This window comes from Botryllus schlosseri, chromosome 12 (genome assembly GCF_051294905.1).
Source record: "Botryllus schlosseri isolate E-star chromosome 12, Bs_hap1, whole genome shotgun sequence".
Taxonomy (NCBI): domain Eukaryota; kingdom Metazoa; phylum Chordata; class Ascidiacea; order Stolidobranchia; family Styelidae; genus Botryllus; species Botryllus schlosseri.
Genome location: NC_137247.1, coordinates 4,116,396 through 4,142,716, shown reverse-complemented (window position 1 = coordinate 4,142,716; position 26,321 = coordinate 4,116,396). Strand labels below are relative to the sequence as shown.

General features: G+C 39.4%; 1 protein-coding gene across 2 annotated transcripts; it reads right to left on the bottom strand.

Annotated features, from left to right (window-relative positions):
- Positions 1 to 1,778: 1,778 nt before the first annotated feature.
- On the bottom strand, positions 1,779 to 20,756 carry LOC145451999 (anoctamin-7-like). Of its 2 annotated transcripts, none has more exons than XM_080330217.1 (21): positions 20,027 to 20,751; positions 18,060 to 18,138; positions 17,750 to 17,919; positions 16,720 to 16,827; positions 15,433 to 15,569; positions 14,868 to 14,980; positions 14,146 to 14,234; positions 12,875 to 13,010; positions 12,718 to 12,808; positions 11,937 to 12,094; positions 10,853 to 11,070; positions 10,069 to 10,167; positions 9,804 to 9,906; positions 9,272 to 9,383; positions 9,057 to 9,209; positions 8,095 to 8,228; positions 6,715 to 6,920; positions 5,859 to 5,979; positions 4,160 to 4,266; positions 3,954 to 4,085; positions 1,779 to 2,637 (listed from the first exon to the last, which is right to left on the bottom strand). In XM_080330217.1, the coding sequence occupies exons 1-21, from the start codon at positions 20,069 to 20,071 to the stop codon at positions 2,533 to 2,535; spliced, it is 2,616 nt and encodes an 871-aa protein (XP_080186343.1). In that variant the 5' UTR covers positions 20,072 to 20,751; the 3' UTR covers positions 1,779 to 2,532. The 2 variants fall into 2 exon arrangements, with proteins under 2 accessions (XP_080186343.1, XP_080186342.1); XM_080330216.1 differs by lacking the exon at positions 1,779 to 2,637 and adding an exon at positions 2,649 to 3,034 and having other exon boundaries at positions 20,027 to 20,756.
- Positions 20,757 to 26,321: the final 5,565 nt, after the last annotated feature.

The window sequence follows — 26,321 nt, the reverse complement described above, 5'->3', positions numbered from 1 at the left end:
GACGAGCATGTCATTCAGAGAGAGAGAGAGAGAGAGAGAGCGAGTCTTTATTTTTCATTGTCCACATTCAAGTCGAAACACAAGCAATTTCTACTAAATGAATACTAGTCCACCCTCAAGATTACCGAACCATACGACCTGACCCATCGATCTCGCCTTCCGTGACATGCCACCCCATTTTTATCGCTTGCTTTTCTATGCAATCTTCTTTTACTTTTCATTCAGTGTGCATGTCTCCTCTTTACACCACCAAGTTAGGCCAATAGGTGGGTGTCTGATTTCAAATACTACTCCAAGTCGTTTCGACACCTTCCTATCTTTTCATCGTATCGGAATTTTTGTGGTGTTAAATAAAATTGCTAATAAACGGAACGAACAGCATGCACATAAGAGGCATACACACTGGATAAAAGAAAGGATATCATAAAAGAAGGCGGCAAAAATGAATGCTGCATGTGTCGGTAGGCGAGGTCGATATGTCACATTGTAGTCCGATAATCTTGAGGGCAAATTGGTATTGAATCAGAAAAAATTGCTTATATTTTGATTTGAATCTTGAAGACTACTCCAAGTCGTTTCGATACCTTCCTTTCTTTTCATTGTATCTCAGTCTTGCGGTATTTTGAAATGTTGAAATTCTTAATATAACTGAACGGAAGGTGGAAAACATGTCGAGATAGCATAGTGGGATGATCTGCAGTTGCGGGTTCAAGTCCGACTCCATAATCCGGCAATCCCTTCCGAAGTGACGGAGGTTTATCTATGATCCTCGCCATCTGATACGCGTAAACGGTCTGTTAAGAAGCATAGAAGTGCTACCAGTCCGCAGCTATTCCATATGCGGAATCATAATAAAGAATATCGGACTAGTGTAAATGACCATGACCACCGCTGTAGCTACATTTGGTTCTACTCATCAGCAACACCCGGGAAATTTAAATTATTCTCTCTAGTCTCATGTTTGGCATACGATCAAGGGACCGACGTCGTTGCGTTCAGAAGCCGTTCTGCTCGAATTTACCTGACCTCGATCGGACGTCTCGACTTCGCCTACCGACCGACACAGGTCACTTAATTTAGGCTATATCGCCTGTCCTTTTGGTATCTTCTGTCGTGCATTACCTTCGCCTTTATCTTCTGGGCCAGGGTGGAAGTCCGATTTAAAGACTAGGTCTACTTTACCTTTACCTCTGAATCAAAAGCGCACGAGTACAACACACGCGCGTCCACGTCGTCCAAATATCATATGATCGACCGAAAAGATCATCGCTCTATCAAATATGCCGGACCTGATGTGTGGAACAGTATCCCGCCGGCCATCCGACAGTCGACGAGCATGTCCACATTCAAGTCGAAATACAAGCAATTACTACTAAATAAATACAGTCCATCCTCAAGATTACCGGACCACGACTGACCTATCGATCTCGCATCCCATGACATGCCGCCCTATTTCTTGTCGCTTTCTTTTTCTATACTATCTTCTTTACTTTCATTCAGTGTGCATGCCGCCTCTTTACATCGCCTAGGCCAAGGTGGGTGTCCGATTCCATAGACAACTCCTAGTCGCTTTGACATCTTCCTTTCTCTTCATTGTATCGCATTTTTTGTGGTGTATTGAACTGATAAAATTGCTAATAAACCAATGATGATGATGATACTTGAACAAGTAGTTTCGACACATTCCTCGTTTCATCGTATCGCAATCTCGTTGTGTGACGTCATATTCTGGTTCGACAACAAACGACATAACGTAATAAAACTATTTCACGACTGCATTCACGACCTTCTCCAAATTTATTCAAATTTGTCTTGAACGAAAGCTATACTGGCACACTCACTCAGAAAATATAAATTATAATCTGGTCATAGCATTGCAACTACTCGGAAATTGCGTTAAAAGCCGGCGTGGTCTACTAATAGAGAAAATGCGATCCGAGAGATCGTAACCCCTGGTTCTACACAATACATTTATAGATCTGGAATTCATCAAAAAGGCAATAAACACAATCAGAGAAGAGCATCAGCACACAAACTAAACCTCGTTAGTCCCGGCGGACCACAAAATGCTTATGACAGGGCAGGTCAAATAATATATACTACGAATGTAATCGGACAGGGTTCATACGATAATGTTACATTACATTGCAACCGAAGTGCTATATATTCAGGACATATAGTGGGAACATAGACTGAACGTGCTTCACCGTAGTTTGAAACATATAGTATCGAAGGCTGTATTAATAAACCTCTTCTTCGTAGGTGGACCAGGCAAACAAATGGACATGGATACTGTCAATATGTTGATGGCGCAACTGCGGATTGTGGAAGTACCACCACACATAAGTCCTAGTCCGACCCAATAAGGGCTGGCAGAATAATAACGAATAGTCAAAATGTCATTAAGTAAGCTACTACATTGTGTCAACATCGATATACACGTATTAACTGACATGCAAAAATATTTGACACACCGCCATTAGTTGGGACACGTATAACAGTAATCAAAAATTTAAAGCCTGACACATTCGATTATGACACGACTTCCGGAACAAAAGCATCTCCATTGTCTCCGCCATCATCCAACTCTGCATTAGGTTGAACGAAATCTGGGCGATTGTATAGCTTCAGAACCTCCTAAAATTTTCAAGGAATTAATGAAAATACCACAGCTCAAGAAATGGGAAGAATATAGTGACAGATGATGTGGGCCTCCTTATGCTAATGCAGCAATTGGGATTTTGGCTATTTTCCAGGCGAAGACATAACAGGCCTTTTCACGTTCAACCAATACCAGAAATACACATTGCCCATTACAAAACGACAAATACTGTTCTCAGTTTGATTGTGGCTTCAGTGTCCAACCCAAACACATATCCAACTATCACATATACCGATGAACATGCACAACATCGCACAGTTGCATCTTGGCTTGGAGATAAGACATCGACATAGACGAAACACTTTCATTACACAACGAACAAACATTACCAATTAAAGTAAAAATCGTTTGTCTTACACTGCATTGCTTTTCCTTCAAAATAAATGCAGCAGAGCATTAATATTAAAACCATAAATATAACTCCATAATTTAGTAGCCGACTACTAACGTCAGAGTAATCAGTCAAGTTACACTGTCAAAAGCTATACATGGGAATAGACAATCTACCCACACAGTTCGATTTTCAGATATCAGATTAATTGTAAAGGTATATCCAGTTGTGGTCCTATTCAAAGCGTTCATCTTGAGAGGATAAGTCAGCTCAAAATCGATTATGCCAAATTGTAATCGCCCAATCTTTTGGATTTCAGACTTCAGGGTGGTAATGACTCGAGTCATGACTCAACTCGAGTCCGACTTGAGTCAGGATTTTGTGACGACTCGACTTGAGTCATTGCGCATGACACGAATCAAGCCATATGACTGAAGACTCAGATGGCCACCAACATTTCATAGTAATTTCGACGGATAGTAAAGTAACCACCCTATTGGGATTTCGTCTATTGGTAGTGGTACTTGGAAATGCGACCAGAAACTGCTGAAAGTCAGGAAAATCAGTTCATTATAAATGCGAGCCAATCGCTATCACCAAACGGAGTTCTAAAAAGTGGGTGTAACAAGACTTCAACTGAAAACTGAGCAGTCGATACTATGATTTGGACTCGGACGTGAGTGGTGATACCATGAAGTACGATTTAAGAAAAAAAGTCATTTTTGAATACCCCTACTGCACAATCAATTTTACAATTGAATACTATATTCATACTGAAACGAGCCCGGATATTTTTGGCTGACACTCGTCAGGGGTCATCGTCAGCAACTAGTAGAGAATGGAAAAAACATCGTATAGGTTATCAACAATCGTATCACAAAATATGACGTCACCAAGTCACCAGCATGAAATTTTGAATACGAGACGTCCAGAAATTTCAGAAAATTTCACCGCACTGACCAGATTTGAGTCTTGATTATCTGCCAAAGCCTGTTTCGCCAAGTAATGCTCGCGTTTGATTTTGAACTCCAAACTCTCGGGCACATCAGGAACGATCCAATCGATCATTCTACCGATGAAGAATACCACATGCTGCGCAAAAATTGGCCTGTCAGATTGCGTCATTCAATGTGATTCAATGTGATACTGATGGGATAATTCCTCACCTCAAAACAGATCACAAACACCAGTCTGATAGCGAAAATGATCCAAAAAGCCATGGTGTAGTGGCCTTCCCGGTCACGAAAAGCTCTGTATCTGCAGTCTCCAAGGCCTGGAAACATGACACTCGCATGAATATGACAATGACAACTGTAACGTGCCAGTTTTGGGCAATATCAGGCATCATATATGGCGTACAATTGTGTTCCTCAGCCTCTTTTCCAGCGCCGTCCCTACATTTTATTGCCTACGTGCTCCGCCAGACCGTCGTTCGGTCCTAATCTGACTTGGGTTATTCTAGTTGTCTAATTAAACTAATTAGAGAAAAACGCTGGTGTCTAATTCTGATCTAATTTGCAGGGTTGCAACCAAGTCACAAGTCAATCTCACTTTTACAGTTTTGACTCGAGTCATGTCGAGTCATTTTCAATTCACCACCGAGTCAAGTCCGAGTCCAAGTCAGCGAGCAGAGGGCCAAGTCCGAGTCATGGTACTATGACTCGAGTCCGAGTCCAAGCCGTTGTGTTGACTGCTCTGTTTCCAGATAAAGTCTTGTTAAACCCACTTTTTATAACTATGTTTGTGGTGATATCGATTTGCCAATTTTCCTCACTTTTAGCAGTCTCTGGTCGCATTTTCTGGTACCAGTACCAATAGACGAAATCACAATAGTGTGGTTACTTTACTATTCTTCGAAATTACAATGAAATGTTGGTCTTGGCCGTCTAAATCTCGAGTCCTATGACTTGGTTCGAGTCATACGCAATGACTCGAGTCGAGTCATTTCCGTATTTTGAGAAAATGACTCGAGTCAAGACGAGTCATCAGAAAATCGTGACTCGAGTCATTACAACCCTGCTAATTTGTGAGATGTTTCTATTGTTCAAGTATAAATATATTCTAATTCCTAGTTTTCCTGAAAATGCTACAGGAAAACTGAATACTGCAAAGCGAGCCAAGCTTGCTGTACAGACATTTGCCACTCTCGTGCTTATGCGAAAGGACTTGATACGATATGACCTGAACTTGATTTTGTTGTTGCATTTATTTCAAATTCGAAATTCAATTCAATTTCCAAGTTTTTGCGAATGCAGCAATTCTAATTCAAATCTATTTTGAAAAAGACTGTGTAGCTAACGTTCTCCGAATAAATTCAATCCAATTTCAAAGTTTTTGCAGATTCAGTAATCCTAATTCTAGTCTAATTTGGAAAACGGGGACTTTTCTTGTTTTCCAACTCTACTTGGTATTGACATCTAGTATAGTTCTAACAGTTAAGCTACCTGGTGACTGAAAAAAAGGTCATTATTTTCGCTTATGACTTGTGGTCAGCGCCACAAACAAGAATAAATAAGGACGCAAATCAAAAATAAGGACAGATGTGACAAAGTAGAGTGCAATTTTATAGTTTTAAGACTGGTCTCTTATGGACTCCTTTAACCAGGAAACGTACCGCAAAGGGGTTAATGAACTGCAGGTTGAGAACCCCTGCCCTAGAGATTACATTTCATGTATCTTAAGTTATAAACTCTAAGGGGAAGAACTTTACAGGCAAAGGTATATAAATTTCAAGTAAAGGCAGCTTCACGGATCGTTAAAATATTCCGGAGGGGCGATAGCATAGGAAAATTCGATCAATATTGTAATTCAATGAGAAAAAATGAAATCCGATTCACAAAAATGTCAGAGAACAAAACCCGGTACCTGAATCATACGGCGCGTACGCCAACGTAAAATTTACGTAGCCGTTCAAAGTTCCGTTGCCATAGACGTGACTGTACACGGTTCTGGGTATGAAATCCGTTGTGAACGCAATGGTGAAGGCCTGGAAAATTGCGGAATCAGAATTTACGAGCACAAAATAATGTAGATTTTAAATTTGCGACATCTGTTGGTGTCGTCCATTCACAACTTGACACTGTAGGTGAATTCCCATAGTCAGAGGTGGTCCAATCAGTCATATTTGGTCAGGGTTGTAATTGTAACCAAAAATTTTTTGTGACTTGACTCGAGTCATTTTTATACATGCGTAAAAAGTCTCTACTCGAGTCAATTTGCCTATCGACAAGACTTGCTTCTTTGTAAATTTAAGAATAGTAAAATCACCACATGATTGATATTTCATCTATCAGTCCTGATACCGATACTTAGAGAATAGGGCGAGAAACCGTTAGGACTGAAAAAAATTGCGATACTATGAATGCGAGCCATTCTATATCACACGAGCAAAGTTGAAAAAAGTGGGTTGAACCAGATTGAACTCAAAATTGAACAGTGAAAACATTGACTTGGACTTGAGTCGCGACAATATGACCCGGACTCCACCCTCAACTCACTGATTTGGACTTGACTCGATGGTGAATTGAAAACAAAGCTATAAAAGTGAGATTGACTTGTGACTCACAACGTTGTGACTTGCTTGCAACCCTTGAGTCGAAACATGATGAATATTAATTATCAATACCTCTGCTTGTAATTGAGCACAAGCAATGACTACACTTTCTCTACCTCTGAAATTATGCCAATTTTCAAAATAATTTCGCCTGAACTAGGCACTCACATTCACAATGACCGCGATCTGCACGATCCCGTCCAAAATAGAAAACCAGACGCCGATATTCTGCGCCCGGTCCGCGACAGGCTTCCGGGTCTCGCAAACGAGTTTGGACGCGTCCAGTCGAATTTCGATCCAATTGTTGAACAAGGCAAAAATCGGCGCGATCGGAAACGCGGCCACAAATATCGTGATGAAGCCAAACTGCAGCACTGAAAAATCGATGACACGACGTGAATAAAATTTTAGTGACCTTCTTGGAGGTACAGAACACCAATACACAATCGAATGGTAAATTTATTCAGAAATAAACTGACTGACACTCTTCAGGGGTAATCGTCAGGCTGGATTATTTTAAACCTCATGCCGGTGACGACATATTTTGAGATATGACTGTTAATATACAGTGTTCTTTTCACAAGTTGCTGATGATTACCGCTGACGAGTGTCAGCCGAAAATATTCGGCTTCATTACAATATGAATATATTTTAGTCCATTCTAGTCACGTCTTCTTAAAAATGGTAAATAACTCGACTCAATTTCTGTATTGATTTGACTTGAAACACTGGTTAAGAAATTGTGTTTCATCTGTATGTATAAACATTAGGGGTATTCAAAAATGACTTTTTTCCTCCGATCGTATTACTGGCTACTTGATAGAATTGTTAAGGTTACCTAATTTAAGCATACACACCAAATTTGGTTCAATTCCAGCCAGTAGCCGCATTGCTACAGGAGAAGAAAGTTTCTATTTAATACATAAAATTATATAACAAAAAATTTTCTGTGTTAGGTTGTCCATAGAAACGATGTTCACCAAATTTGGTTCAATTCCAAACAGTGGAAGCGGAGTTATTGACGTCGAAAAATTTGGATTATGAGTAAAATTGTATTTACAGTGACCAATTCTTTAATTATTTATTATAGTGGTGCCCACCGTAAATACTATTTTGTTCAAATACAAATTTTTCGACGGCAATAACCCCGCTTCGACTGGTTGGAATTGAACCAAATTTGGTGTGTAGCCTTAAATTAAGTAACCTAACAATTTTATCAATTACCCAGCACGATTGGAGAAAAAATGTCATTTTTGTATACCCCTTAAAAACATGTTAATGATGAGAAAAATAAGTATAGCATGAACGCGAGGTCTTTGATATCACTCAAGAGTTTAATAAAATATAGTTGAACCTGACTTGAACTCGATAATGAACGCTGAAGCAGGACTTGAACTCGCGTCTCAACACTATGACAAGACTCGACTTGTTAGTCAAAACTATAAAACTATAAAAGTAAGATTGACTTGTGACTCGGAAGCTTTTACTCGGTCGCAGCCCTGCCGAATTGCATAAGAAAACAATACCGGCAGCTACAACTCAACTCACCCATTTCAAGATATTCATCAAAAAGGCCCTCGTACTGAATCAGCCGGCTGTAATCGTGATCCCATGGCTTCGTCACCTGGTCTGTGGTCAACATTTTTTTCAATCGGAATTTATTCAACATCTGCTTCAATTTTCTGAAAAACGACCGCGGTGACCACTATTGTCGATTTTCCGATGACTCGACTTGACTCGAGTCATTATTTCAAAATACGGAAATAACTCGACTCGAGTGGATCTGTGTATTGACTCGACTTGGACTCGAGTCATTGCGCATGACTCGGACCAAGTCATACGACTTGAGACTCATACGGCCAAGACCAACATTTCATTGTAATTTTGAAGAATAGTAAGGTAACCACACTGTTGGGATTTCGTCTATCGGTACTGGTACTTGAAAATGCGACAAAAAACTGCTGAAAATGAGGGAAATTAGTATATTATAAATGCAAACCATTCGATATCACCAAACAGAGTTATAAAAAGGTGGGTTCAACAAGACTTTAGCTGGACCCTGAGAAGTCAACACAATGACTTGGACTCAAACTCGAGTCACAATACCATGAATCGGACTCGAGCCTCTGCTTGCTGACTCGGACTTGATTCGGTAGTGAATTGAAAATGACTCGACTTGACTCGAGTAAAAATTACAAAAGTGAGATTGACCTGTGACTCGGAGCCCTTTGACTTGGTTACAACCATGCTGAATTCCCTAAAACTTGGGACATTGTACAAGCTCAATTCAATCAAAGCATAGTTCATCCTCATAAGCATGAAAATGATAAATGTCTGTGCGGCAAACTTGGATCTTTTGTGAGTACATTTTTCGTGTAGCATTTCCAGGAAAACCAGAAATTAGATTGTAGCTAAAATTAGAGCATGAGAATATTTCACAAATTAGATTAGAATTTGTCTTATAGCATTCAACACAAGTACTGCTGAGCAAAACCATGTCCAAAACTCACGGCACAACGAGTTCGGATATGTTGTTGATTGTCTGCTTCCCGATCATTATCACGCTAAGCTGTTGAGCCATTTCGATCAGACACCCGCCAGTGCCACACCCCTCGTTCCTCACCCCCAGCGTTGTCCTGTAGTGTCCAGGGTACCCTGTCAAACTGAAGAAGCGGAAATGCTGATTTGAGGCACTCTGAGACGTTATACCGCAGTGTCGACTTACTTTCCCTTGAAAAATGCGATGTAAAATATGGACGAGTAGTAGTTGACAAATTGGAAAACGAAGACTTTGAAAGTGAACGCGTTTTCGTATTCTGTTTGCGTTCGGTGCATTTCTGAGAGAGAATGGAAGAATACAACACTTTAATTTTGTAAAAGTGTAGCGCGTCAAACGGCTTACGGAATAAAGGTTCGCCGGGTTAATAAAGGTTTAGGGGCAAATTGGTAGTAGTTCATAGTAGTTGACAAATTGGAAAATGAACACTTTGAAAGTGAACGCGTTTTCGTATTCTGTTTGCGTTCGGTGCATTTGTGAGAGAAAATGGAAGAATACAACACTTTAGCACTTGTAAAAGTGTTGCGCGTCAAACGGCTTACAGATTAAGGGTTCGTCTGGTTAGTAAAGGTTTAGGGACCACTGTTCTATATGAATCAATCCAATCACCAAGTTTCATCCAAAACCTAATCTAACGTTAAACCAAATCTTTCGATTTTTGCAGAGGCCGAGTTATATTCTCTCCATGCCCGATGCTCACCCCATCTCGTTAGATACCGCGCGACGACGGTGTATACTTGCGCCATCAGCATGATCAACATCAGATTGAGGCCAGCCCCGGTTAGAGACTCCATGGATCCAGCCTGAAATACACAATGTATTGTAGAGTCATTTAATACTTAATCCTTCCAAAAATAGGAATTTGTGCACTTTACGAGGAACCTTCATCGCCGGTGCTACCATTTTCGCCAAACGAGATTTTCCAAGATCAAATCATTATCAATATAGAAAAAAGATAACCATACTTGTACTTCTAGCAAATGGTTTCCGCTGTGTAGAAGTAAGATACCCATCAGCGACTTGTACAGGATAACGGATATCACAAAGATGAGAACCACTACCAGCTGAAAGCAAAACAACACTTTGACATCAAAATACGAGCAACATCATCCAGTAGGACGGTATCAATATCAATACGGATATTTGAAAGAAGAGAGAGCAAGTTATCATATTTCGAGATCTGGAAAAAAGGACGCTTTTTCAAATCGTAAAACATATAAAATCAGACGAAAATATAGAAAATTGGAAAAATTTGTTAGGAAATACTGTTGCGTTGACTAAAAAAGTCATTTTTTCAAGTCGATTCCAGGAAGACCCTCTCTAAGATCAATTTTTAGTCATCCTTGCCATCACTGACGTCGAAATTTATGACGTTTTTCAGTTCTGCTTGTACAATCGCCTGGCTGCCAACGTTATAGAGGACAAATTTCCAAAAAGAAGGACATTTGGGCGTCCTCCGAGGACATTTTTGATATCTTGTGAAAAAAGAGGAAGGATACGGGTAGTTCAAGTTGTCAAAAATTACTTCAGCATTCCAAATTTCACACAAAATGACTCGAGTTAAGTCGAGTCAGCAAAAAGTCATTACAACCCTGAAGCCAGTACTGCCAGTAGGCAAAATTACTTGTGTGCTCCAATAAAGTTAGAGTAGCCTATACTTGGCTACTACTTACACATAATATACTCAATTTTTGGAAGACAATAATGCCTGACACCTGTTATACAAAAGTTATAATCTCGTCTGCTCACCATAACAATTAGTATTGTGACTCCGGTGAGCATGCGTCTCAAGCGACGGTGTTTGGGAAAATGCGGTTCGATCACGCCCGTCACTGGATTCTTTTCTGTCTCAGGAGCCAGGGCTGCGTATTCAGGCCGCGGCCTTTCTTCCTCGTGAAAATCCATCACCTCCCAATGGTGGGCGAGGTTTGCGTTTTTACGTTTCCAGTATTCCAGAAAGAATACGGCTGAGTTGCGTATAAATGTGTGTTATTACATGAAGAGACTGTTGGAGGTACGAAGCTTCGATATGCTCTTGAATAATATATATTCGGGTTCATTTCAATATGTATTTTAAATATATTATTCAATTGTGTGTTATTGTATGGCACGAATAAGTATACATGAAAAATGGCTGTATAGCAGTGTTCAAAAATAACTTCTATTCCCCGATTCTGGGGATTCACTGACTAAATTGTTAGGTTGCTTACAAATAAGCCGCACACCAAATTTAGATTGATTCCATCTGGTAGATGTGAACGCACAGGAGTTTGAAAATTTCGAATAATTTATTATGAAAGATTTTGAAAATATTTTCAAATTTTACTGTCAACACCATGAAATAGTTGAGTTGTTGACAAAAACGATGCAAAACAAATTTGACGCAATTCAAACCCATAGAAGTACAGTTTTTCGTCCCACCGTCCAGGCTATTTTTGCGAATCCAAAATTTTCAACTGCAATACGTTCGTTCCTACCGTTTGGCCAAATTTATTAAGTTTTTTTAGACAAAGTAACAATTAGCCTACATGGGGACGCTCCACCATAACGCTACCTTGTCGGATAAAAATTCTAATCATTCCAATTTTCATGCGGCTTTTGAACAAATTTCAGGTATCACAAAATTTGGACATGGTGATTTCAATAACAGCCCATATCAAGGACTTGACCTTTGATGTATAGACATCAACACAGGACAGGAAGTATATCAATATTTGTGAAGTTGAAACTAGAAGCAGAGTTAAAGTTGTAATTGAACCTGGCTCGGCTAACTTTGGAGAATGCGCACATTGAATATTTTGAATCAGTCTAGCAGACATACAGAAAGCCTCACCCCATAGCGACATGATCACCGAGAACATGACGGTTCCACTATGATCGAACAGGTATGTGACTTTCGCTTGCATGCACGTGTTGCTCAGACTCCAATTCTTACAAGTGTCGCACACTGGACACATGACAAACGCGTTTGATGTGTTGCAAACTTGATGTCTGATTAGATGAATATCAAGTTAATCCTTTCATTGTTTGCAATTGCTACTGTTTTACATAACAGAGGCAAAGAAATCAGAAAAAAATATCACATCAGCAATAATGTACAGCAGGGCTGCTCAAAACTAACTTCTGAATTCTTTGCAGATTTAAATTGCTTAAAAGTGCTGTCAGGTATCGCACGCACTGCGCATCTAATAGTTCAAAATAGAATGAAAGTGATGATCATTTGATCATGATATTTTTTGTTGTATTTGAATTCATATAATAAAATACCCGTATGTTACTTCTTTTGTGTTTTGCCAGTCACCCATGTCAGAGAACACAGTGTTGTACTGATGTAAAGTTTTCAAAACGTGGTTGTTAAACTGTGTGGCCTATTTTATCTAAATATCAAATTCATGCGTCCTCTACGACATTTGAAAAGTGGCCCTCAACCCGTTTTGAGTTGACGACCCCTGGTATAGGGCTAGGGCAATAGGCATATGTGAAATTACAAATTAGGCTAAAATCGCATTGTAATCCAAAGAATATAGTAAATCGACAGTATCAAGTCATTTTCTCACGCAATAATCTACACAAGTGGGCAAAACTGTTGAGTGATATCATATCGTGTTTCTTACGCGGTAGGATTGGAGTTGAAATTGACGAATCCAGTCAAAAAAATGAGCAAACCCAGTATTGAAACAGGCAGTAACCATGACGTGTAAAAACCTGTGACAAAAACAGCCGATAAAAATCCTGGAGAAACTACCCACCAAGCTCACAGTAACAATATACCTAGCCAGGCAAAATACATTCCGATTTTTTCGCCAAAATAATCGCGGATATGGTCGATGGGTTGATATTTGTACCATCGGCTCCATTTCGCCCAATACTCGTAGAGAACTTGCCGTTTGCACATTTTCGAAGGATCCTACAGAAATAACAGTGGTACAAATGCTTTATATTTACAACGTGGGGCTAATTCACAAAACAAAAGCATTCTCAGCACCCTCTTGCAGTGAAACACGTATTCCAAAACAATTTAACGTCATGCAAAGCAAACAGCTCCTTATCAACTTACGTCATGAATCTGGCTTAGTTATCGGCGCAGTGTGCAAGGATTACCTCACATTACGGCCTTGAGAACATCTAGTTAGACAGAGTCAATATTTCAGAACGACATAGGAAATATGAAGACTACAAAATCATTCAATAGAGACAAAAACAACAATCAATAGCCCAACACAGGAAGTTAGCCTGCACTACGTGAGAGACAAAATAAAATTGAATTCGCCTTACATCCGCTTAGTTTCAGCATGCAACACTATAACAGCAAAAAATAGAATGGTATTCTGAAAGTGACTGATCATATGACATAGGATTATGGTGATGTTAATTTTTTCTTGTGTCTCATACATATGCAATGCACTTTACATATCTCCTCGCATGATGAGAGCAATTTTTCGGCAATCAAATATCATTGTACACTTGATATCCAGTTAACAAAATTGTAGAATATAAACCATAACATAATCTGTATTTTGGTCTCAATAGAGTTTGTACAACAGTGCATTGCATACAGCAAAATAAGGAACTAAAGATTGTTATTATACAACGTTCTTCTCTGCTAGTTAGTTGCTGACGATTTCCCCTGACGAGTGTCAGCCAAGAATATTCGTGTTCATTTCAATATGAATAGCTATTCATTTGTATATTGAAGTTCTATACCTCCAAGAAGCTCTTCATATGATATTATGTATGTTGTATATACTAGGATGAGATGACATTCAGCAACATCTGTTATTTTAGCTATGGTATAAAGCAGATATTCGTGACATCATTCATTTATGACAGGAAGTTATTTAAATACAGCACGAACCCGCATTAAGCACCATCTCACCGGGTGTAATGCGGTTTGATTACTTGGCAGCAAAAACCGAACAAGCAGAAGCGATCACACGCAGAAAAAATTTCTTTAAAATAAAAAACTGGGTATTGATAATACATCAACATGCGTCGCAACATAATGGACGGCAGAACCTAGGTAGGGTTATACCGGCATATACCTCATCTTGACCAGGTTGAACCTGGTAAGGGCCGTCATGTAACGGGAAAGCGGCATTAAACACATCCTCTTGGAGCAGTCGCTCAATTCCTGAGAATAGCCGAAGAAGGGAACGGAATATTTACCAGGCAACTCGGACAATCATAACGAAATCGGTATTGTTACTTCTCATTTGAACTGTCTGGATACCGCTACTACCACACAGGGTTGTGACCAAGTCACAAGGTTCCGAGTCACAAGTCAATCTCACTTTTATAGTTTTGACACAAGTCATTTTCAATACATCACCGAGTCCAAGAGAGCCAGCAGAGGGTCGAGTCCCAGTCAAAGATATTGTGTTCACTGGTCAGTTCCGAGTCAAAATCTTGTCAAACCAACTCTGTTTGGTGATATCGAATGCTTCACCTTCATAACTTACTAATTAGAATTGATCGACCAATCAGATGGAAATTCAACACTTTGTTTGTAGTATAGCTTCAGGGAACAGTTGCTATATTAGTTGGCAACTCACTATGACACCACAGACCACCCAGTGAAGCGGTAAAGTGGCATAAATAATTCAACATAACAAATGCGACCTGTTAATGCAATCAAGATAATGGAATATGTTTTGTTCAACAAAAATACCTTCGTCTCCCATAAAAAATTGATCAGGTTTCATTACTGTGCTGCCTGATGAGAAACGCTGCTACGTATAGGCGTCTCAACGACAATGCAACATACCTATTTCTCCACGCCGTCTTTTGCCATACACAGTGACTTCTAATATTTCCCAAGCGATACGCTGGCGATCGGTGTCTCTGAAGTAATTAGTTTGGTCGTCGCTACCCAAAAATCTGCAATGTACTTCACAATCAGAGCAGCTTAACGATTAGTTACTAGCGTCTACAATTGCATAATATATTCATATTGAAATAAACACAAACATTTTTGGCGGACTTTTGTCAGGGGTAATCGCTTCGTCGCGATACGATTACTGGCGTACAATGTGATTTCAACTCTCTACTAGCCGCTGACGATTACTTCTGATGAGTATCCAGGTTTATTTCAATATGTAAATTATGTTCAATTGTATATTGAAGCTCTGTAGGTAAATACGGTCTCATGTGTTTTATCGACATGTACGGTAGTGAAAAAAAACTGACATTTCAATATATGCTTGAAATGACACGTATTTCTTAGGCCAAGGAAGCAAAATTCAGTAGTAACTCCGCTATTTCACTCCATTAATGCAATTTTATTGATAATAATTCATGTTTTTCTCGCAAAATAACACTATTGGCCATACTTTGCGAGCTTTGACTGACGAAACGTGCAAGTGAAGTACAGCGGAGGTTGATTCGGAATGTCCAGCTCCATCGAATTGGATAATCTTAATCCGGCTAGGAATTTTGCGGACCACTGCCGTGTCTTGTACTCTCGAACCTGAAATATTAAATCAGTGTATAATGCAAATGAGTATATCGTCGCAGTGGAATCAAAGTATCTATGTCCATTCAACACATTTTAGGAAAATCAACTTTGAGTGACGTTTTCATCTTCTTTCAGGCATATATTGGCCCCGATTAACTTTGATACACTGAGACAGACATAAGCATGGCTAAGATATGACCGAAAGAAATACAAAAATTTTCGAAAAGTCTATTTTTTTCAAGTTTAAAAAAGGGAGCTTCAAAATTTGAAAACTGGACATAAGATACTTTGATTCCACTGCGACGATATATGTATATAAACTTCATACTATGTGCCCTATCCAATGAACCCAACACTGTCATCTCGCTATCTTGCAGATTCTATTTTCTTTACGCGCGGATAGTTAACACGAGTTAGCAAAGAAATCATTAACGATAACGACCTTGGCAAACTAACTACATGTTGATCTGATTATTTGGTTGTAGAAAGATGTGAAATATCAAAATGTACAACAAAAGTAGAAGGAGGATATCGGGATTTAATCCAGGAGCTTTGAAATGGCTCGTATTGAAATGAGCCTGAATATTTTTGTCTGACACTTGTCAGGGGTAATCGTCAGCAACTAGTAGAGAACGGGAAAGAACATTGTATATCAACAATCGTATCAAAAAATATGGTGTAAATATGTCACTGGCATGAAAATTTGAATAATCGAGGCAAAGAGAGCGCTTAAGCTCAATGTACTATTTTTAAATGGTACCAACAAACTCCTTCTTGTGCCCGATTATTCGAAATTTCATGCCGGCGACATCATAGTTTGTGATATGATTGTTGATATGCATGTTTTTCCAATTCTCTACTAGTTGCTGACGATTACCCCTGACGAGTGTCAGCCGAAAATATTTGGGTTCATTTCAATATGAACATACCATTCAATTGTATATTGAAGTTCTGTACCTCCAAGAAGCTCTTGAAAAAATATATATTGTAGAGTATCTCCCTTTTGACGACTTGATATGGTTCATAATGTTATTGTTAAATAGAACCCTGAATTAATACTGAAATAGTGGGAAATAATAATACTTAGCGTTCAGACGACAAAATCAACGATACCAAAATAAAATTATCTAAGCTCTTGCAATAATGTGAAAAGAAGGTTCACCTGTAGAGGAGCCCGCAGATTCAGGTCTTCGGCATAATATATTAATAGCTCCCAAGGAATATGAAGCAAATAATAGTATATTGTTTTATCCGCACTGATTTTTTCATCCTGTCAAGAAGAAAATGTGAAAGGTATCAAAAAGATGCCGATTCTGACTTTGCCATTTTTTCTACAATACCGTATTTTCCGAGAGAGGTTAATTATATAATTGGAACAAAATGATAAATTGAGAGTCTAAGATGCTTTGTCGCAATATTTTTCTTTGGCTTACTAAGTACTTGTCAGGTCTTCCATTTTCTAATTTAACATCAAGTAATTTTGGTAGGTCTTGGAAATAGTTGGGCTACTGATTCCAACCAAGAAGAAATTTACATCGTTACTTTTACTTGAATACAGAAAATGACTACTTTGGCCACTTCTTTGAATTCAAATAACCTAAGGTTATTCATGGAAAGCAACTTAGATATTATATTATTAATAATTATCATATTTTCATGTATAGGATACGACGGGATAGGATGTAGTATATTTTTTTAGTGATGTTTTTGCGGCATATAAACCCACTCATGATACACATACGATACACACGATCTTTACATATGCATACAATGAGCGCATGATATGGCTATGCCGTTGGACAAGGAAGGTGCAGATATAGAGTTGTAAGGCTTTCTCACTCTTGCACTACCCCTCCATGCTATCGCGGTAATGCTGAGCACCAAGCAGGGAAGCCATGGATACCAATGGTAAAAACGAAATCTTTGGTCTGACCCAGCCGGGGATTGAACGTATAACCTGGCGATCAAGAAGCCGGACGCTCCACATAACGCTATCTTGTCGGCAGCATTGTAAAAAAGTATGTTTGGTAGGCTAGCTTAAATTATTATCAGTAGATTTTAAATGATCAGTTTGAAAAGGGAAATAAAATGAATATACTAAGGTCAATTGAGGGTAACTACACGATATACATCACTACAATGAATTTACAGGAATGTATCAACAGAAAATCATGCCAACTCTAACGCTTTACCTTTTTAATAATAACCCCTTTACGTTCCAAATTTTTCAGAAACCTTTTCCGCCACCTTGCATGCTTAGCTGCAAGATCGCGCCTCTCTTTGCGCTCCTGTTTCTCCGATTCACTCAGTAACCTCGTTGGCTTTGTCTTTTTATGCTCTTCCTCAAATACCAGCACAAAGTCTTAAAAGAACGTTGCGCTAAGTGCAAAGAGTCACGAGAGAAAGAATGAAATGGTAGCGGTAGCTAACCTAAAATAAAATTAATGAACTTCAAACTTTCACTAAATGCGAGTTGCCAACTTTAAAAATATGTAGAGGTACCTATTTTCTTTTTTTCATCCTGTTTCGTGAAATAATTTTGAAAAGTCGTCAATTCTTCATTGATATCTTCTACATCAATCTGAAACAAATCATTATTCAGTAAAATCGGAGGTCAGATCATTGATAGATTGAAAGGATAGGGAGATTGAAGAAGTCGAAACAATCAATCAAGCACACTCCTACACTGGCCTATTAATAAAGAAATGTAGGAGAGAACCCGAGTTGTAATTAAGCCACAAGATTCCGAGTCACAAGTCAATCCAACTACTATTATAGTTTTGACTCGAGTCAAGTTGAGTAATTTTCAATTCACTGCTGACCGAAGTCCGAGTCAGGTGGCAAAGGGTCGAGTCCGAGTCCAAGTCATAGTTACATAGTATTCACTGTTCATTATCAAGTACAACTCACTTCTATGAAACTGTTTGTTTGCTGATATCGGAGGCCTCACATTCATAACATACCGTACTCATTTTCTCACTATGAACATGTTTATTCAAAGCGATGAAAGACAATTTCTAGGCCTATTTTTCAAGTATTGACCCTGATACATGAGACTCGAGTCTAGTCATTAGAAATGTCTCGAGTCAATGCAAAAGTTCGTGAGAAAGTGACTCTGGTCAAACTGATTCAACAAAAAATGCTACTCGAGCCATCTCAAGCCTGAAAAGAACATGTGAACATATGAATTGCAATCAGAAAGAGCTTCCAAAATTAATTACAAAAAATGACAGGAAATTAAGACTCAGGATGCATGACTCGGCTAACTCACAGTGTTGGGATGACTCGAGTCATGACTTGACTCGAGTCACTTTGGAAAAATGACTTGACTTGAAGCTTCAAAAATGTGCATTGACTCGGAGCAAAATTTACGAATCAATTTCAAGTCATCAAGTAAACGGTAGGCCTATAGAATAAACCACTGTATCTTGTGTATGTTTGGATTGTTCGAGATACGCCGGTGTCACTTGTGAGAGCAACCATTCATTCACTGATATTACGTTACACTGATCCTCGATTGTTAGATCACAAATAAATTGGCCGCATACTAAACAAGCACATCTTACGTTGTTGTAGCAGTAGTAGAAGATTTATCTTAGTAGCAATGTGTCTCTGCGTCTGGGACGGCTCAATGCTTACGCTGCGCAGTGATCACCTTTACCAACCCTCTTGTATGATTTAAATCGAACAGATATAGTTTGTGCGTTTATATTCTCACGGATGTGTAGATGGGCCGTGTATTGTGCCATATCAATTTGTCTCAACTTCACGAAGCTTCGTATTAGGTCCTATATTTTGGCTGATAATAACTGAAGTAGCATGTAACTGTACAGTTACTCGCGTATTTTATTAGCAGTTCTACGTGTGCGTGAGCGATACAACGTCTTTATGCATGTATATTCAACTAGATATTCGTTATTTGATTCAAGATAAATGATCATATCTGTCTTTCAAACAGCTAGCAAAATGTAAGGACTTTGAATCATCACTCATACTTCGAAAATTGTGAATTGTGACTTGACTTGATTTGAGTGACCTTTGAAAATCGATTGACTTGACTTTACTCAAGTCAAATCTGCAATGACTCGCGACTCAAAGGTAGTTACCAACACTGACTCAATGCGCATGTTACTCTATCTGAATTTTATGGTATGCTAATTCGCTATGCGGCTATAGTATGTATATTTTATAGTAGGCCTACCGTATTTAAATGCCGTTAGTGCAATCGTGAATTTACTGTCTCGTGCACGGCTGCACGCTAGGAATAGGACGTTTGTATTTTCTTCATCACGCAAATGCTAAGCAGCGCGCCAAGGGAATACAAATTGGCCCGGTCCGGACCGCCGGACGGGGCTCGAACCCACGACTATATATACAGATCACTACGCCGGACGCCCAGCCATTACGCTGTCTTGTAGGTTAGTATCCTAAGTTGTAAAATTCATCAGGACATGAAATATTTGACTTACCGCAGCCTCGCCTCGCCCCTCAAGAAGAGGTTCGGAATCCGTCATCGGAATAACAAAGCGGTAATTGTCAGCATGCGATAGCTAGCAAATAATCTGGTATGGGCCTCAGAGCACTGAGCAGACGAGCAGACAGCTGATTTCAGTCAGCAATATCTTGTTTTGTTACCGGAAGAGCCACTGAACTATGACGTCCATTTGAGCAAGAGCAGTGGGTAGTGGAGCGCAAAATGTCGCACCACCGACCACCGTGCGGCGTGCGCCCGTGGCAAAGGTAAACTGCATCTTCATAACCCTCATTCTTTCTTTCATTCCAAAAAATCCCATTTTCTGTATTCAATAGCAATCAGAAATTGACGAAATTAGGAATGAAAGTCCCAATATATTAGTATGTTATCCTTTCATAAATCTAGTGTGCAATGTGCATTGTGCATGCCTCTAATTTACTTGCTCTAGGCCAGGGGACGGCAGTTTCTGCAGTTGGCAGGCCTGATACGAAAACAATGAAGTACTGTGCGGGATGGCTTACTGAACCGACAAATTAATCGTCAGAAACCTTAAAATCATGTTTATTATACTGTCCCTCTTAAATGTGGTATAGAACCCCGATTCCAGATTTCTGCAACTGCTGCGATACTCTATATAACACCTTGTTCAAAACATTTTGATTGGAAACCTCTATCTAGTGTGATCGAACTATGTTAAGGGAAATTTTGCCATCTAAAAGTACGCGCATGAAGCGTAAAAACGCAAATGAAGTGTTTCCGCCCCCTTGGAAATCCAAATCGCCCCAGGGGGCGCTGGCGACATGGTTAAGAAACACTGGTTTATGGCGTCAGCGCATTGTTCATAAAATTCCACCGTAAGTTTATTGGTCTCGTTTATCACATGCAGTATCGGTATATCTGATCAATATACAACAAGGTCGCGATGCAATGAAAATATTGGAAGGTGTCGAAACCAGGGCTTTGGAGCCGGAGCCCCGAAGCCATGCATTTTTTCCGGAGCTGAAGCTGGAGCCGGAGCTGTACATAAAATTCAGCCGGAGCCGTAGCCGGAGCTGGAGCCAGTTATTTGAGGGGTAGCTCCGACTCCGACGCATTTCATAAGATGCCATTATATATGCAACAACCATATCTGCTGAGTTCACATAATTCAACAGCAGGCCTTCGCGAAATTACGAATGTTTTCCTCTTTGGCGCTACCTTTTCCGACTAACCATATTCCTGGGGATTTAACAGCAGAACAGTCATCTGTTCAATGTTCAATTTTCATACATTAGTGCCGAACTTCGGTATGCGAAATATGCCTGTGAATATTGTGGGTATCCGCATACCCGCAATTTCATCATCAGCATAACCTTGTTGGCCAATAATGATTACTATGTATTACGCAAAATAAGAGAGAGGATAAAAACGTGATTTCGTTGCACATGTCGATATGACGAGCACGAGCAGAGAAATTCAATCTCATCGTCGCTATGAATCGAATGAGCGAATACTCGTTCTTTCGAGATAGTTCTTTAATCGGGCCGCGAAATTGGACAGTGTTATTGAGTATGCAATTATGCATGCTAATTGGAATTCATTACTGCGCATGATCGTAATTCACCCTGGATCTGCCAATGCGGCCCGCAGGCCGCGGGTTGCCCACCCCTGATGTTAGACACCTTCGATAGTTTTCAGAGCCGGAGCCGGAGCTGGAGCCGGAGTAGTGGTAATAATGCGGCTCCGGAGCTGGTGCCGGAGCTAATGTATGATAGAAGAAAGCTCCGGAGCCGGAGCTGGAGCAATGCAAATTTACGGCTGCTACAAAGCCCTGGTCGAAACGACATGGAGTTGTCTTTGAAATCAGAAAATGCACCTCGTCCCCATACTCCCTCCTCAGCCACATGGGCCTAGGTGATATAATTAAAAGGCATGTACAGTAGGGCTCTTCAAAAATGACTTTTTTTCTCAAATCGTACTGGCTACTTGATAAAATTGTTAGGTTACCTAATTTAAGCCTACACACAAAATTTGGTTCAATTCCAGCCAGTAACCGCTTTGCTACAGGAGAAATACGTTTCTATTTATTATATAAAAATAAATAATAAAAAATTTGAAAATTTTCTGTTCACCCCATGAAAGTGTTAGGCTGTCTATAGAAACGATGCTCACCAAATTTGGTTCAATTCCAACCAGTGGAAGCAGAGTTATTGCTGTCGAAAAATTTGGATTTGAATAAAATAGTATTTACGGTGAGCACAACTATAATAAATAAACAAAGAATCGGTCACCGTAAATACTATTTTATTCAAATCCAAATTTTTCGACGGCAATAACTCCGCTTCCACTGGTTGGAATTGAACCAAATTTGGTGAGCATCGTTTCTATAGACAGCCTAACACTTTCATGTGGTGAACAGAAAATTTTAAAATATTTTATTATTTATTTTTATATAATAAATAGAAACTTACTTCTCCTGTAGCAAAGCGGTTACTGGCTGGAATTGAACCAAATTTTGTGTGTAGGCTTAAATTAGGTAACCTAACAATTTTATCAAGTAGCCAGTACGATTTGAGAAAAAAAGTCATTTTTGAAGAGCCCTAATGTACAGATTGTACACACTGCATGTAAAGAAATAGGTGATAGGCGAGTTCACCATGTCCGGTTATATTAAGGCAGTGCTTCCCAACCTTTTTCGTCTCTTGGTCCCCTTCGCCGATATTTGAGCTAAAATTCCCCCCTATGAAAAAGTTGCTTGTGACTAAAAAAGGACCTTTTTAACGCACAACCATTCATTGACTCAGCAATATATGGCCAGACAATCAGACATATTCAGATATATCCGAACTATTCGAATGCTGACCACACTACACTTTGGTAAAGTACAGCTAAATTTCACCTGTTTTCTACTGGTCTGGTAGCCGCTGACGAAAAATAAATCACCAAGTCCGCTTGCTATGGCCCTGAGTTGAATAGATGAATTTGGTATGTTTTTCACGTTAGCTCATATGTTGGCTTAAAAAGGTAAACATTTTCACCAGCGACTTTGTGCTGAATTCGGCTTGACTTTTTCCTGCTTAGTAGCAATTTGGTCGAGAGGCTGTCACAAGCCCAACGAAATCATCTCGCGAGCCTCACTTTATGAGTGGGTGTCATATCTGCGGAAAGCATTTGAACATATACCTAGCTTAAATCCGCCAGAAAAACATACAATTGTAAAGAACTAGTTTCATACTCGACGGTTCTACCATAAAAATCTAAAAACCTTGTGAGCCTGTGTATCTTCTGATACAATCCGAAAGCCAGATTCCCCCCTTAAAATTTCCAATTTTCCCCAGTTGGGAACCACTGTATTAACGGCTGACCATATAATATTCATTCAGTAGAAATTGCTTGTATTTTGACTTGTGTTGAGCCTAATTCGCGGAGTCGCAAATAACAGGTGCCTTTCCAACCACGAACCGCAACGGCACAATACATTAAATACATTAAATATGCACCTAACAGGTTCAGTATTAACAAATAATTTGGCCGTCACGGCGTCACATAATAGCATACGCCATTATCTCGCGGAGTTCTTGAGCATTCCAAAAGGCACCCCAGGGTGCCGGAGCCTGAGATCTCAACGCCTGTTTTTTTCACCCTTACTATCTGTTTTTTTCTTATCGTCACCTGGGTTTCTGGGTTTTTCTGATTCAAATGAGCGTATCATATTATATATCATGTTCGTCTTGTCAGTTTGACGTTCCGAAATTAATTATTAGATTAGCAAGATTATAATGTTAAATACACGCAATCAGATCGCCATTATTGATGTACTTTACCGCTCTAGGCCTATTTAGTGTTTTGGGAGACTTTAAGAGAGGGAGCTTCATTGTAGGCTTGTTGACAGTCGACTGATCGGGTCACAGAAAGTATGTTAATGAGGAAATTTATTGATATCGTTTTATTCAATGCTGCTATCATATGTCTGTCTTCTCGATCGAGTCAATCGCCTCCCGCAATAGTCTAGACTGGTTTAGCGCGATGGAATATCGGGAAATCATGTGACTTGTCGGACAGCAAAAGCAGTTTGGTGGCGATTCGCGGTTCGGTGGATTTGTGAACTTGAAGGTATCCAGAGCAATGACAAACCCGACGAAATCGCACCAAGGAAAGCGCTGGGATGAAATTTACAACGAAATCTAGCGATGAATGAATGAAGTCCCACATTGCACATGCACAACCATCGCGCAAAAATTGGATTGGTCATCTAAATAGCCATGGCGACTAAAGCTCTTAATATATAAATATGATCGGAGATGCCAAGGGCATTAACACGATTATTGGTATGTCACGCAGGGAATCCGTTATGCTAATTAAGTTACACACTGGTCACACCAGACTGAACAGCCATCTCCGCAAAAATTATCGAAAATGGTCTTTGCGGTGCATGTTGGGTCAGAGAACCTGCCTAGCATTTTCTTCTACCTTGCCCGAAGAATAACCGTGCGCGGAAAGATCTAATTGAGACCAAACGAAACAATGTATCACTAATCATTATCGACGGATCCTCATACTATATACAGTCACTGGCCAGTAGGGCTGCTCAAAAATAACTTTTTTTTCCCGGATTCCACTGATTAAATTGTCAGGTTACCCTGAAAATCGCTGCACACCAAATTTGGTTCAATTCGAACAAGTATAGGACTCCGCAGATCCAATTAATTTTTTTAATTTATTAGGGAAAATTGAAATTTTTTTTTTAAATTTTCTGCCAACCCCATGAAATTGTTGAGCTGTCTTCAAAGACGATGCAAAACAAATTTTACTCAATTCCAACCTGTAGAAGCGGAGTTATATGAGTTTTTCGTTGATAATTCTCGGATTATCCACCGATCAAGGATATTTTATCTCCCGAATAAATAATAAACATGGCTGTTACATTATCCCAGGTATTATCCCAGGGATTAATCAATCGAAAATGACTCCTAAATGTAGTATAAGGTCACCCTCGAAATTGGGAAATGGCATTGTTACGATGAAATGAGATATTCACGCCACACGCCGATTGTTTTATAGCAATGCTCACCACAATTTTCGTTGCATTTGCGGTGTTAACCGAGCAGAATCTATTTTCCATGGCCTGGGATATCAATATCAAGGGCTAAGACGTTACGTTGTCCGTAATTAATGACTGGAATTTTCTAGTATCACACTATCTCATAAAAAATTTAGCAATATAAAGAATTTTTTTATAGCAGTCTCCTGGGTTTTTCCGAAATATCGCAGTGGGATCCCTTCATGACCGCGGCACATCAATGGTTCAACTATACAGCATATCACGTGATGTCCATGCGATCGCGACTAACTGCTTGAGGTCCAAATGACTGAGTCTTGGGGACACGTGTAGTTTTGTTTTATCTATGAGCTGTTCCTGGGATAATGAGATCGGTTCAGTATTCGGAACGTATTATTTTATATCAGAGTTGTAGCCTACACAGAAATCGTATAAATTCTTGGTCATATTTCTAAATGCTGTCCTTTGTTTAACCTTGCTCGTCTTTAGCGGATGAATTTGGTCAGAAAAGAACTATATTTGTAATATAGAGTATAGACTGATAAGGAAATCAGAGACGGACTTTCAGCATTCCCATTGCCACTTACTGGCCACAGATAATTTAGTGGCCGCGGAAAAGCTGAAACCCCTGGGAAATGCTTCACAGAATATCAAGTGCATATAGCGTACATATAGCGCATATAGCCTGCGCTTTCTGATCAACTCTTATTTACGTTTATGCGATTGTATCTCTGCATCACATCAACAATCATTTCCCAAACAATGGCGCCGTGGGAATTATACCACGCGTCGCAGTTTATTAGGAGATGTGGAACATGTGGATCGTGGAAGCATAAAATTAAACGTAATCAAAGAAACAAAACACATTCTGTTAGGCATTCTTCCGAATAATGCCATCGCAAAGTCTTAAATCTTATCTAGATCTTGGAATAGTGCGAACGTTTTGTCCGCGTTCCATGCAATCCTAATAGTTTGCATAATAACTTTAGTAAGTTCTACTCGGTGAACGTTTTTGAGAAATTTCAGAAATTTATTGAAATCTATAATTCATCCGAATTCATTGAATTTCAACTTCCTATTACTATGTACATCAAGGTGTTAACAAAAAGAGAGGAAATTATCAGAAATCTGAGATAAAAGTTGTATCTTCCAAATTTATACTGATATTCCTGAATTTCGTTGAAATATCATGCGATTCCGGTTGTATATGATAGATTGCCTTGCATCTAGCGTTGTCACCGTTCTTGGTCCA

Excerpts from the sequence above, each read along its gene's own strand:
- LOC145451999 (XM_080330216.1), bottom strand. The coding sequence starts at position 20,071 with ATGACGGATTCCGAACCTCTTCTTGAGGGGCGAGGCGAGGCTGCG. Across the intron at positions 18,139-20,026 it reads AGGGGCGAGGCGAGGCTGCG|ATTGATGTAGAAGATATCAA; the intron begins GTAAGTCAAATA and ends GATTTGTTTCAG. Across the intron at positions 15,570-16,719 it reads ATCTGCGGGCTCCTCTACAG|GTTCGAGAGTACAAGACACG; the intron begins GTGAACCTTCTT and ends TTAATATTTCAG.